Source organism: Cannabis sativa, chromosome 7 (assembly GCF_029168945.1).
Source record: "Cannabis sativa cultivar Pink pepper isolate KNU-18-1 chromosome 7, ASM2916894v1, whole genome shotgun sequence".
Lineage (NCBI taxonomy): Eukaryota > Viridiplantae > Streptophyta > Magnoliopsida > Rosales > Cannabaceae > Cannabis > Cannabis sativa.
The window spans coordinates 22,437,309-22,452,286 of NC_083607.1; the positions used below are offsets into that span (position 1 = coordinate 22,437,309).

A 14,978-nucleotide genomic window follows, 5' to 3' on the forward strand; every position below is an offset into this window, starting at 1 on the left:
AATACCTAATATACAAACACTTAGAGCAATGTAAATTTGTATTTATTTAACTTTTTAATTTAATTTTATTTATGCTTTAATTTAATTTAATTAATAATACAAAAATAAATTTAGAATTTTAATAAATGTAAAAAAAATATATTAATTAAAGCTGAAAAAAAAATTTTAGTAAACCCCTATGGAGTCGGTTATTTTATAAAAACCGACGCCATATGTACCCCTATGGTGTCGGTTACGTAATAGGGGTCCTATGGCGTCGGTTATTTCATAATAACCGACGCCATAGGGGTACATATGGTGTCGGTTCATATAAACCCTTTAGCGTCGCCCTGATCAGCGTCGGTAGCGAATTTCGTGAAAACCGACGCTGAAAGGGCTTAAAAACCGCCTCTAAAGGGGGTTTTTGTAGTAGTGAATTTAACTATTAAAAAAATGATTGTTTTCGGGGCCAAGATGTAAAATGGCCCTAAATCTAACAATTAAGTTAATAAATGTTCATTTTTATAAAAATTAACAGAATGTCCATTCTATTAAAAGTTTGATGATGAAATTACAATTATAACCTTGAATAATTAAGTGTTTGGTATATTTATTTTGCACAATAGTATATCATTTTTATGTGCAATAATATATTAAAAAAAACAGAAAGGTAGTATATTAGTTTAAGATTGTGGTATATTATTTTAATGTGTTATGGTATATAATGAACGAAACACGGAAATTAAAAAATGTGGAATATTAGTTTAAGTTTGAGGTAAAGTTATATTTCACTAGGAAATATTGTCTTTATGTTCATTAATATATCATGAAGAAAAGAAAAAGAAAAAAAAAACATGTGGAATATTAAATTAAGTTTTTGGTATGTATATATTTTTTCCACTATACTGGTGGCATATTAATTTTTCACTATACTATTTATGCTTATGATTGCAGAATATAGTTTTTATATGCTATTGTATATCGTAGAAAAAAAAATCATTTAATAGTATATTCGTTTAAGTTTATGATATATTCATATTGGTCTAAGGTATATCATTTGTATGTGATAAAGTATATCGTGAGGGATAGAAAGAAAAAAAAATATTAAATATTACTTTATGTTTTTAGTATTTTTTTTTTATTTTGTACGATATATCTTTATTATGTGCTATGATATATTAATAAATAAATAGAGTGGTATATTATTTTATTTGCTATGGTATATCATGAAAGAAAGAGAAAAAAAACTTGTAGAAGTTTATTTAAGTTTTTTTTTTATATATTTATTTGACTATAAAATTGTTGTGGTATATTCATATTAGTCTAAGGTATAATATTTGTATGTTATATTATATATCATGAAGGAAAGAAATAAAAATAAAATTAAAAGAAAACAAGTAAAAAAATAAAAAAATAAAAGGACATAATACTCATATTACTCTAAGGTATTTTTTTTTTTTTGAAAGAAAACAAGTTCAATTAATCAAAGAAAAGTAATCGGGAATCATTGGGGGAATTCCCTCCCCTTGAAAAACTCTCATGGCTAGACAATCTAGCTCTTTTGGCCAAGCCATCTGCAATAGAGTTAGAATCTCTGTGAATAAAATAGAACTTACAATCCGAAATTACATTCATCAAATCTAAAACTCCTAAAGAAATATTTAAAAATCTCCAATCGGGAGGGGGGGAAAACTGCTCCAAAGCTTTAACTAGCACCCTGCAATCAGATAGAAAATAAACTCTAGACCAAGAGTTTTGCACAGCAAGTTCTAGAGCTAGAAGAACGGCACGAGACTCAGCTTCCAAAGGACACGAAGCGACACTAGAATCTAACTTATAACACCAGGAATTATCTGTTCTGTGGATCGCAACCACCGCATAGCCACCAACCCCCTCCTTCCAAGACGCGTCAGTGAAAACAATATGGTCAGCTAGATCGCTTCGCACCACCTCTTCTACGTAGAATTCTGAAAAGACCATACTCTGGTCATTATCCCGGCATTCCCAGAGCTCCAAAAAGACAGTAGCAGCCTCAGATATAACAGAAGTAACATCAGCATCGCACCCATTTATCCTAACCATATTCCTACACTTCCAAATTGCTTGGAACACACACCCAATATAGATGGTAACCTCCTTTCTTAGATCCCCCGGGAGAGAAGATAGGATAGCTTCCACAAAATCAATTATGTTACTATAGTGTATAGAGTCTACTACAAAGGGGAACCGGCCAGCAAACCAGATTGCTTTTGCAAAGGCACACTCCTTAAACAAATGGATGGTGTCTTCACTTTCACTCTCATAGAAGCAGCAGCCAAACCTAGTAAAGGCAGAGACTCTCTCTGCAGTAGGAAGGGCATCATTTATAACTTTCCACAGCATCAAAGAAATCCTTGGATGTAACCCAGGGTCCCATATCCATTTCCATTTATCCTTCCTTGGACCAAATCTGAACCCCTGATCAAGAATATAAGCATCTTTTACTGAGAACATGCCGTGATTCAAACTTTCCAGACCACTCTATCATGAAAAGAATTAGGGATGCGAGGAATAGAAATAATTTTCCTTCCTAACTCTTCCCCAAAAATCTGCAAGATAAGATCCTCATTCCAGTTATGTCCAATTGAGACATCCGCAATCGTTCTGACAGTAAATCTCTGGCTTCTCAACCTGCACATAATATCAGTAAATTCCATTGGGTTGAGCCAAGGGATCCAAGGTTGGCTCCAGAAGTCAATAGCTTCACCAGAAGCACCTAGGGACATAACACCAACCCGAATTATGTCTCTAGTACCCAGGATACTCTTCCACAGGGTAGAGTCACTGTCTTTTGGCCGAACATTCCAAAAATTCTCATTGCAGCAATACTTCTTGAGAAGGCAATTCACCCAAGGTTTGTCAATCCTGCAAGCTAAGAGCCATCCTAACTTGGCCAAAAGAGCTTTATTAATATCCTCAAACCTTCTAAGACCAAAACCCCTCGAGGCCTTAGGCTGACATATGTGATCCCACGACCGAATAGCCATATATCTATCCTTCTCAACACTCCCAGCCCACAAAAATTTCCTGATAATCTCATCCATCTCCCGGCATGTGGTCACAGGAATCTTGTTAGTTGACATTGTGGGAATTTATTTTACCAGGATCTAGATTTACTAACAAGTATGTTTGATTAACATCCTAATATGAATTCTAAAACAATGAAAATAAACACATATAAAGTTAGAAAAACCTTACAGTGGGTGCAGCGGAATAATATGACTCCTTCCATTCAGATCTCTAGCCCTTGATTCCTTTCTGTAGCAGAGCATAATCAATATCTGAATCTGGAACTTCTTTTCTCCTTCTTTGATGCAGATTTTCCATAGTCTTACATACTATGATTGAGATACCACTTGATGTGTGTGGGCACTACTCATCACTCAAGGATTTTCGAAAATACAGAGAAAAAAAAAAGAGAGAGAGGCGTGTGAGACATTTTTTGAGGGAAACTAATGTGATCAAAGATGTGTGAGTTTCCTCAAGCCAACACTTTCTATTTATAGAAAACCCTCTAGGTTTAGGTTACAATTGTATGGCATTAAAATAATGGAAACTACAAATGGCAATTCTCATGCATAGTGGCCGGCCATACAAAGGGTATTGGGCCTCACTTTGCAACTTTCCCATTTTGTTATTTTCCATTCCCATTTTCTCAAAAATGCCAATTTTCTAATTTAACCTTTTAAATGCCAATTCTAATTATTTAATAACTTAAAAACAATTATTAAATAATATTACCATTTAATATAATTATTAATTTAGACTTGTAAAGTCTCTTAATCAATAAATAAACCTAAAGTCTCTTTTCTTTACAATTTCGCCCTTGCTTAGTGAAAATTCATAAAGTAGACATAGTCTAACTTTTAGAATTTTAATTGATTAATTAAAATCAATTAACTGAGTCTTATAAGCAGTATGGTCTCAACTAGTATGGGGACCATGGGTCTATATAACCGAGCTTCCAATAAGTCGAACCGAATTTACCAAGTAAATTCCCTAACTTATTAATTGCACACTTAGAACTTGGAATTGCACTCTCAGTCATATAGAACGTTCTATATGTTCCATGATATAGACAATGTTGGTATTATATTTATCCAGGATCTTAGATCTATTGCAAGTATGTTGATTTAACAACCTAATATTGAACTTCTAAAACGATGAACTAAACACATAAAAGTTAAGAATAACTTACAGTGATTGCAGCGAAATTTATGTCTCCTTCCACTCAGATCTCTAACCCTTGATTCCTGTCTATAGCAGAGTATAATCAAGATCTGAGCCCGAAAGTTCTTCAGTTGGATGTGATCCTTCACAGTCTTCCAAACTATGATGAGATACTGAATGATGTGAGTGGGCACTTCTCTCTCACTAGGGAATTTCGAAATCTCTCTTTGTTTTCTCTCTTATTTTCGTGTGATACACTTTGCAGAGCAAAGTTTCTCAAGCAACACATGCATTCATACAAAGAGAAGAGAGGGGCTGCTATAAATAGGAAAAGAGAAGACCACAACTTTCCAAATAAACAGTTTCCTCTTTTACTGTGTAATAGAATAACTGCCTTATTTAGTGTGATTCACCACTTTCCTATTTAGGCTAGGCTTTGATTAGCAATTAAATGACAAATTAAATTGAAAAATACTAATTGGGAAAAAGCAATGATGTGGCCGGCCATGGTGTGAAAAGGCCTCACATTGATTTTGCAGTTTCCTCAATTTTATTTCTATTTCTCCAAAAATGCCATTTTTCCAATTCTAATCATTTAAATGCCAAAACCAATTATTTAATAACTAAAATAGATTATTAAATAATATTGCCATTTAAAATTAATTATTAATTCAGACATGCAAAGTCTCATAATTAATAATTAAACCTAGAAACCCTCTTATTTACGATTTCATCCCTAAACTGTGAGAATTCACAAATTAGACATAGTCTAACTTTTAGAATTATAATTGATTAATCATAAATCAATTATAGAGTCCTACAAACAGTATAGTCTCAACTAGAATGGGGACCATGGATCTATATTCTGAGCTTCCAATAAGTTGAACCGATTTACCAAGTAAATCCCTAACTTATTAATTCCTCGTTGAATCCACTCTTAGAACTTGGAATTGCACTCTCAGACTTATATAGAGCATATCATATGTTTCACGATATCAATATGCTATCTCATTTAACCATTGTTATAATCTTAATGTGATTTAGAGATCCTCTATATAGATGATTTACATCGAGACGGGACTAATTTACCGTTTACACCCCTCAATGTATTTTGCCCATTTGAACACTTAGTTACCTGTAAATGATGTTTTAGTGATCTAATATATAGTCACTGAAACAAGAGCTCATCCATTTACTTCTATTTAACTAAGCTCAAAAGGAATCATCACTTTACTTCTATACACCAGTAGAAGCTATAGATTTCCATATTTATGTTTAGCACTCCCTATTCAGTTATGCTATCATGTTCCCAAAATATATGTATTATCCTGACTCAAAACAGGCTTTAACTAATAAATCAAAGAACAAGAATAGCACTCCTGAGATTGAGCCTAAGCATATCAGGATTTAGATTCTCTTAATCTAAGATCAACTTCTGACATTGACTTGGAAAGATACAACGGTATGTTTACAATATCTTTAACCAAGTTCAATATCGGTCCAGTCCAATGCATACTCCATGCATTCGAAACCAGTATACTTTACCAATGTTATGGAAAGAACATAACACTTACTCCAAGTGTAAGTATACTTCATCGCTGATTATCACATCAGTGTAAATCCAAAACACTGATGAACAGGGACCAAATCTTTTGAATCATATAATCACAATCACATTCCACTGTATTGACGATACTGTAATTGTGAATAACTATATGTTCTGGATTTAACTAATTTTGTGGATATATCAAATATATGTATTAAACCATAAACATGTAACATACATGTAAACATACTTCACTTCTAAATTGATAACTAATCAGATTGTAATGAGTTTTATTTAGGGCATAAAACCCAACAAACTCCCACTTGCACTAACATAAAACATATAATGCATTACAATCAATCTTTTGTCTTGATCCTCTGATCAAGTGTAGTATCTTTTGAATCCACCCATATATCTGGAATCAGGTTCATGAGACACATGAAACCTTCCCTAACTTATGCTTTACTCGTCAAGGGATACTGAAATCCTTACTGTCCATTAAGTACATCTGAACAACCAGAAGACATATCTCTCAAATTTTAAAATTTGGAATTGAGATAATGCAGTGTAGAATTTTCTTCAGTAAAATAACTTTCTGGTAATTTTTAATTTACAAAGTTATATCTTCTCTGATGAAGCTTGAATTATTATAGATCGGTTTTAACACTCTTCTATAATGATTCCTCCACCCCCAGAGTAACCACCATCTCACAATGAGTCGGTTTGCATATCAGGATCACTAATGAATAGTTCCTTAATAACATATACGTCACTTTTGTAAATCTTTCTTGATTGTCCGCTAATGTTCCCCATTTGATTACATCTCAGATGGCTCCCACTCAATAGCAGATGTCTGGTTAGAAACTTTTAACCTTTTACTATTGTTTCTGGGAACATCTTGTTGTGACTTATTATCTTAAGCCGAAACTGTAAGTTTCTTTAAGATTAGTTCAACAACATAGCAGTCTAGTATTTGAAGTGAAAAATACTTGCTAGAGATTTAAGCAATCAAATCAAGATACCATAAAATGTTATGAGAAATAGACATCTTGAATCAGTCTTTCGAATAGACTATGCAAGAATTCTTCTATCTTACTCTCATAATTCTGATAAGTTATTTCTATCCATGTGAATGGTTAGACTTGTTTTTATCAGAGGTGTTCTTAAGTTACTATCACAATTATCAACCAAACGAAGATGGGTAAAGAATTTTAATATTCTCCCACTCAACCAAGGTAATGTGAAACATTATCAAAGAACTTTAATGGTATCAATAACTATTACAACAGTAAATCTAAACTGGAACATATAATCAAGATCAAGGATTTATTCTGATAATAGCTAATTTATTATATTATTTCCATGTTTAAAAATATGTGCCACAAAGGGTACTGTAGAATAAAGTCCACCCCTAAGTTTATAGAGATTATGGTCCACCCCTAAAGGTTGTAAATCTCTAAGAGTGATAGAGAGTCTGTGGAGTTGAATATAATCCAGAGTTCATTAGATATAAAAAATCGTTTGAACTGCATATTATTCTTAACTTTTCTCCACCCCTATCAGATCAAAAGATCTTTTTATTAAACAAATTCTCAAATAATTGTTTTTGAAACCAACAATTATTCATAAACATAGAAATAACTTCTAGTGTTTATGTAGTAATAACTCTGTAAAGAGTTTAAATACTTTTTGAATTTGCATCAATAATAAAAACACATACACATTCAAACATAATAAATATAATAATCGGTAATAGATAAAATAAAGAACTGAAGCTCAACTCATAAATTGCAATATAATTGAAAAAGATATTTTATTATAAACCAAAAATTGTTTGCAATATTTATGAGAACCAAACAGGGAATTAAGATCCCAAACTTGAAATCCAAATTATTTGAAAAACTAAACAATTAATTCAAAAGAAAGAGCTTCTTCTTTATTATAGACAATCTCCATCCACCATCCAGCTTTCTAATCCAACTCGTTAAGACAGCACCCGAGTTTAAGAAGCTTTAGCTATAAGAGGAATAATAAACAAGGTTAGTAGTCCAGAATTATTAATCCAAAAGGATAATAATTCACTAAAAACACATCAGTTTATAAAGAAAATACCTTGTTTCTTTGCGAGATACTTAGGACATTGGGATTTCCAATGGCCTTTCTCATTGCAGTAGAAACATTTTCCTTTTTGTATATTGCCAGAAGCTCCAGCATTTTTGTTCCTAGCTGCATTCGCAGCTTGAGCTCGCTTCTTGGCATTTTTCCACTTCTTCTTATGATGGGATTTGGAAGTAGAAGCAACAAGTGCCTTAGGATTACTTGTCTTATTACCATTTCCAGAATTCTGAGGTTTATTCCCTCTTTTCTTGGGACCTCCAATCAAATTTTCATATGTCTGAAGGTCATTGACTAAAGTATGAAAGTCTTGTTCCTTCTTATTCATGACATAATTTGATGTGTAGGGCAGAAAATCTGGAGTCAGGCTATTCAAGATGAGACTCACTTGAGTAGTCTGATCCATTTCAGCACCATGATTCTGGGCTTCCTGGAAATAACTAGCCATCTGGGGAAGGTGATCACACACATTCTGATGGGGTTCCATCCGTGTGTTGATGAATTTCTTACTCGCGTCGAAACGAGACTGAATAGATGCCATACCGAATAGCTCAGTTAACTGCGTCATGATTTCTGCAGCCGTGACAGTGTTTGCAAACCTTGTTTTCAAGGTGTCAACCATGCTGGAAAGCATGAAGTAACGAGCTTTATTGTTAGCATTATGCCAACGCTCGAACTTCTCTTTCACAGCTTTGGTTGCATTGTCACTTGGCTGCTCAGGGGACGGCTCAGTCAACACAAACGAGGCACTTTCACCTATGAGAGCAATATGAATGTTCTCTCTCCACTTTGGGAAGTTAGACCCATTTAGCTTATTTTCAGTTAAGAGTGACAACATGGGATTTGACATTTCAATTCAGGACACTACAAGATAGTACATAGATATCAGTTATGGTTTATCACAAAATCTCATTCAGAAATTATTAGCATACAGCAACTAGGAATGACTAGAGAAAATACAAAAAAAATTCAATCCTAAATAATTTCCAAGGTTTTCAACAAACTGATATCAGTGTCCCGTTTAGGCGAGAGTCAAAGCTATCATTCATTGAATAGAGTTGTCAGCTCATCTAGAATAGCAAACCTTCTAGCAACCTTTTATTCGATCGAAAAGAGAATCCGACGTTGTCCCGTTTAGGCGAGAGTCAAGGTCATTCTTATTTCATGAGCTTCTACCATTGTTTCATACGTTTGTAAGTCTTATACAGTACCCACCATTAGGGTGGTTAATACTAATATAAAACACTTACAAACATACTTATCTTTCGAGATTAAGCGGCGCTAACTTGCCAATGAACGTTCCTCCATTAGGGAGGATTACTCACTAAAACAATAGCTATGTAAAACCAACAATGGAGATCGAATATCTTAAAATAATAAAGCTCATTATTTAAATTGTATTTTCTTCTATTATTTATTTATTTTAAATCTATATATATTTATTAAATTTTAAATTTAGAATAGAATCTAAATAAAATTTAATTCAATATTTGTAAAAATTAAACTTAGATGGTTAAGAAAATAAAATGAATTATTTCCATCTTAGTGTTAATTTTCCAACAAATATTAAGAAAATTACTTAATTTAAGTTGTATTAATTTATTTGCAACTCAAATTAAAATTTTCTACAAATATATATATATATATATTGTATTTCCAAAAATACACAATTTTTGAAATACATTTAAAATAAATCAAACTTTACTTAGAAAAAATACCTCAAGCAAAAATATTATCTATCTAGATTTTCTTGACTAATTAATCCAATTTCTAATAATATATTTCAGTTCCTTTATTTTAAATTAATCATTAAATGAGAAAGATCATTGATTTAAGTTGATTCAAAATTAATTAAAATAATTAATTTACAACTTCAATCTATCTTTCAAGATAAATTCAAAATCATCTTGCATAATTAAATGCTATTTTGAAAAATGATTAATAAAATAAATAAAATATATTATGAAAATTATTCAAATTTAAGTTGTTATGGAAATACCCAACTTAAAATAATTTTCTTATTTAATTAAATATCATGAAAATAATAATATTTAAGTATCATAATTAAAATCAGCTTAGACATTTAATTTTCAATTTAATTAAATGTATTAAATTCAGGAAACAAATAATTAAGTATAGAGAAGACTTAATCAATAATTTCCAATTTAATACAAGGAAAAATATCATTAATTGAATTGTACCAAAATTAATTATTAACCAATTAATTTCATAATCAATGATATTTTCCTAGATTAGAAATAATAATTAGTATGGAAATAACTATCTAGAAAATATCTCAATTCTACTAAGTATCTTTTCAAGATCTGGAAAATATCTAATTTAAGTTATTATAGAAAGAATCTATAATTTACAAACTTAAAATTTTCCAAACATCATTTAATTAAATATCAAAATTAGGTAGTAACTACCTAATTTAAAGATATTCCCTTTTTAAGTTTAAAACCAACTTAAAATAATATCTTCTAAGAATCTTCAATAACTAATTCCTAGAATTCCTCAGCTTAACATTATTATCAAAATATATTCAAATTTAAGTTAAAAAAAATTAGTAAATACTAATTCATAACTTAAATAAGAATATTTAATGAAATAATAAAAGTATGTTTCAGAAAGAATCTAGTTAGTTAAAATTCTTTATTTAATTAAATACAAGAAAAATACAAATAGTTTATCCAGAAATGAAATTCATTAAACTATGTTTTTCTTAAATTAATTTCGAAGAAATTAATTATGTTGCTATTCAATTTTTTATTAGGTCAAACTAATATAATTAACCTAGCACAGTTATCCAAATCAGGCAAATGGGCCTTCACAATTGGGGTTGTTCATGTGAGGGGGAGCTGGGTCCAGTATGTCGCACCCACTTCTAAGGCTCCCAACTCTCACACAAGGCCCAAAAGAGAGGAATTTAACCTTAAAATGAACAACTATTATTAATTGAATAGGCCCATTAACTAAATGAGCCTAAATAAAATCTATCAGGTTATGACATTTTATTTAGCAACAACAACCTATATGTATCTATAATAGAAATTAAACATATAGGCTCACACAGGCACACAGATTTGGATGGATCCTATCATGTTACTAGGTCATACACAGATGAAAGAAGTTTGTAAAAATTACCTGTTACAAATTATCAACTTGATCTATCATCAATTGAACCATGGGTTAAAATCAGATCATTTGATCTGTCAACAAGTTAACCCTAGCAATTTAGATCAAGTAATAATAGGTTTTAGAAAAACTTACAAACAATCTAAAACACATACTCCTGCAACAAGGTTAGATCTGGATAGTTGGATGTAGGATTTATTTAATTTTAAATCTATATTTCGAAAAAATAATATTAAAATTAAACCTACAATTTTGAAAAATTAGGTTTTGGGTAACCTAAATGCATTTCAAAATTAAACTGTCAACTTTCCTTTTAAATTTCATGTTATTTAATAAATTAAATAATAAAATAGAAAATAGTAAACATATACCCTTTTCTTATTTTACAACTTAATTTAATTGAAAAATAACAAAATTTAAAAGTTAACAAAATTACCTTATTTCCTCTTTTAAAATTATCATGATTATTTGGATCTTATTTTAATTAAGGTCAAGTTACCAAAAAAAAAAAATATATCTGACCTTAAAAAAAATAAAATAATCAAATTTTAAAGGAAATAAGAAAAAAGGTAAGCAAAACTTGATTTTTCCCATTTTCAAAATCAAATTGCACTAATATCTAAAATTAATTTTAAAAAATTAAAATTAATTTATTTCTGATAATTAGATTTGAAATTTGAAAAACAAAAATCAACATACAAAACTACACAAAAAATCGGAATTTAATTCCATGAAATAGCATGAAAAATCGAAGAAAACGAAGAAAATAGCAGGTGGTACGGACAGCATGCAGGGCGCGTGGGAGAGGAGCCACAGCCCAAAAATCTGGGCGCAAGCACTCCTGCGCATGATTTCCGCGCGCGTAGGGGAGGTGCTAACCACCTAGGTTTTTCCCGATTTTTAAAAATTCATGACTAATTCAAATTAAATCGAAATCGAGTTCTGTAAAAAGGTAAATTGCTTAGAATTTTCCAAACTATCCAATAAAAATAATTCCATATACAGACAATCAATTATTTTTCCCAGAATTCACAAACATCAATCAAACATCAATATGACACAACATGAAACCATCCAAATCACAAGCAAATCGTTTTAAGTCCAAATTTCTTGCAAGTAAATCAATTACCATGGCTCTGGTGCCAGTTGTTGGTATTATATTTATCCGGGATCTTAGATCTATTGCAAGTTTGTTGATTTAACAACCTAATATTGAACTTCTAAAACGATGAACTAAACACATAAAAGTTAAGAATAACTTACAGTGATTGCAGCGGAATTTATGTCTCCTTCCACTCAGATCTCTAACTCTTGATTCCTGTCTGTAGCAGAGTATAATCAAGATCTGAGCCCGAAAGTTCTTCAGTTGGATGTGATCCTTCACAGTCTTCCAAACTATGATGAGATACTGAATGATGTGAGTGGGCACTTCTCTCTCACTAGGGAATTTCGAAATCTCTCTTTGTTTTCTCTCTTATTTTCGTGTGATACACTTTGCAGAGCAAAGTTTCTCAAGCAACACATGCATTCATACAAAGAGAAGAGAGGGGCTGCTATAAATAGGAAAAGAGAAGACCACAACTTTCCAAATAATCAGTTTCCTCTTTTACTGTGTAATAGAATAACTGCCTTATTTAGTGTGATTCACCACTTTCCTATTTAGGCTAGGCTTTGATTAGCAATTAAATGACAAATTAAATTGAAAAATAATAATTGGGAAAAAGCAATGATGTGGCCGGCCATGGTGTGAAAAGGCCTCACATTGATTTTGCAGTTTCCTCAATTTTATTTCTATTTCTCCAAAAATGCCATTTTTCCAATTCTAATCATTTAAATGCCAAAACCAATTATTTAATAACTAAAATAGATTATTAAATAATATTGCCATTTAAAATTAATTATTAATTCAGACATGCAAAGTCTCATAATTAATAATTTAACCTAAAAACCCTCTTATTTACGATTTCATCCCTAAACTGTGAGAATTCACAAATTAGACATAGTCTAACTTTTAGAATTATAATTGATTAATCATAAATCAATTATCGAGTCCTACAAACAGTATAGTCTCAACTAGAATGGGGACCATAGATCTATATTCTGAGCTTCCAATAAGTTGAACCGATTTACCAAGTAAATCCCTAACTTATTAATTCCTCGTTGAATCCACTCTTAGAACTTGGAATTGCACTCTCAGACTTATATAGAGCATATCATATGTTTCACGATATCAATATGCTATCTCATTTAACCATTGTTATAATCTTAATGTGATTTAGAGATCCTCTATATAGATGATTTACATCGAGACGGGACTAATTTACCGTTTACACCCCTCAATGTATTTTGCCCATTTGAACACTTAGTTACCTGTAAATGATGTTTTAGTGATCTAATATATAGTCACTGAAACAAGAGCTCATCCATTTACTTCTATTTAACTAAGCTCAAAAGGAATCATCACTTTACTTCTATACACCAGTAGAAGCTATAGATTTCCATATTTATGTTTAGCACTCCCTATTCAGTTATGCTATCATGTTCCCAAAATATATGTATTATCCTGACTCAAAACAGGCTTTAACTAATAAATCAAAGAACAAGAATAGCACTCCTGAGATTGAGCCTAAGCATATCAGGATTTAGATTCTCTTAATCTAAGATCAACTTCTGACATTGACTTGGAAAGATACAACGGTATGTTTACAATATCTTTAACCAAGTTCAATATCGGTCCAGTCCAATGCATACTCCATGCATTCGAAACCAGTATACTTTACCAATGTTCTGGAAAGAACATAACACTTACTCCAAGTGTAAGTATACTTCATCGCTGATTATCACATCAGTGTAAATACAAAACACTGATGAACAGGGACCAAATCTTTTGAATCATATAATCACAATCACATTCCACTGTATTGACGATACTGTAATTGTGAATAACTATATGTTCTGGATTTAACTGATTTTGTGGATATATCAAATATATGTATTAAACCATAAACATGTAACATACATGTAAACATACTTCACTTCTAAATTGATAACTAATCACATTGTAATGAGTTTTATTTAGGGCATAAAACCCAACAGACACGTCATTAGTTATCCATTGTTATAACCCTAATGTGATCAATGATCCTCTATATATATGATTTACACTGTAAAGGGATTAAAATACCGTAACACCCTACAATGTATTTTATCCTTAAAACACTTAACCCTGTATAAATGATATTTCAGCTAAGTGAAATGAGATCTCCACCATTTATTTTCGTTTGGTTAAGCTCGAAAGAAATCATCCTTTACTTTCTATTCGCCAGATAGAAGCTGTAGATTCCATATTTATGTTAGCGCTCCCACTCAATTGCACTACCGTGTTCCCAAAATGTACGTATCACCCTGACCCAAAAGTAGGCTTAACTAACAAATCAAAGAACACGGATAACACTCTTGAGATTGAACCTAACCATATCAGGATTAAGATCATTTGATCTAGGATCAACAGGTGATATTGAATTGAATAGATATTACGGTAAGTTTAATATATCTAAGCAAAGTTCAATATCGGTCCCTTCCGATGTATACTCCATACATCCGATACTGGTAAACTTTGCCAATGTCCTGGAAAGGACATAACACTTTTCCAAGGTGTAAGAATACCGATCGCTGATTATACCATGTCAGTCTAAATTCAGAGTTCTGACAAATCAGGGAATAAACTTTTGAACATATAATTAAGATTATATTCCACTGTGCTGACAACACTATAATCTTTAACCAACTCATATGTTCTGGACTTAAAAAGAATTCATACATTATAAACATATAATCATGAAATAAATCATGTGAACCATGCAACATAAAATGTTATTTCTGATCTTTATTAATAAGTAAATCTGATTATATTGAAATAGGTTTTATTTAGGGCACAAAACCCAACAAACTCCCACTTGCACTAATATAAAACAAAATGTGCATTTCAAAT

General features: G+C 31.3%; 1 protein-coding gene across 1 annotated transcript; it reads right to left on the minus strand.

The window, feature by feature from the left end:
• Positions 1–1,458: 1,458 nt before the first annotated feature.
• Positions 1,459–2,472, minus strand: LOC115696606 (uncharacterized). The gene has a single exon (XM_030623499.1). The coding sequence runs from the start codon at positions 2,470–2,472 to the stop codon at positions 1,459–1,461; it is 1,014 nt and encodes a 337-aa protein (XP_030479359.1).
• Between the last annotated feature and the right edge of the window lie 12,506 nt (positions 2,473–14,978).

Bases quoted from the DNA above. Each gene is read 5' to 3' on its own strand.
- LOC115696606 (XM_030623499.1), bottom strand. From the start codon at position 2,472: ATGTTCTCAGTAAAAGATGCTTATATTCTTGATCAGGGGTTCAGATTT.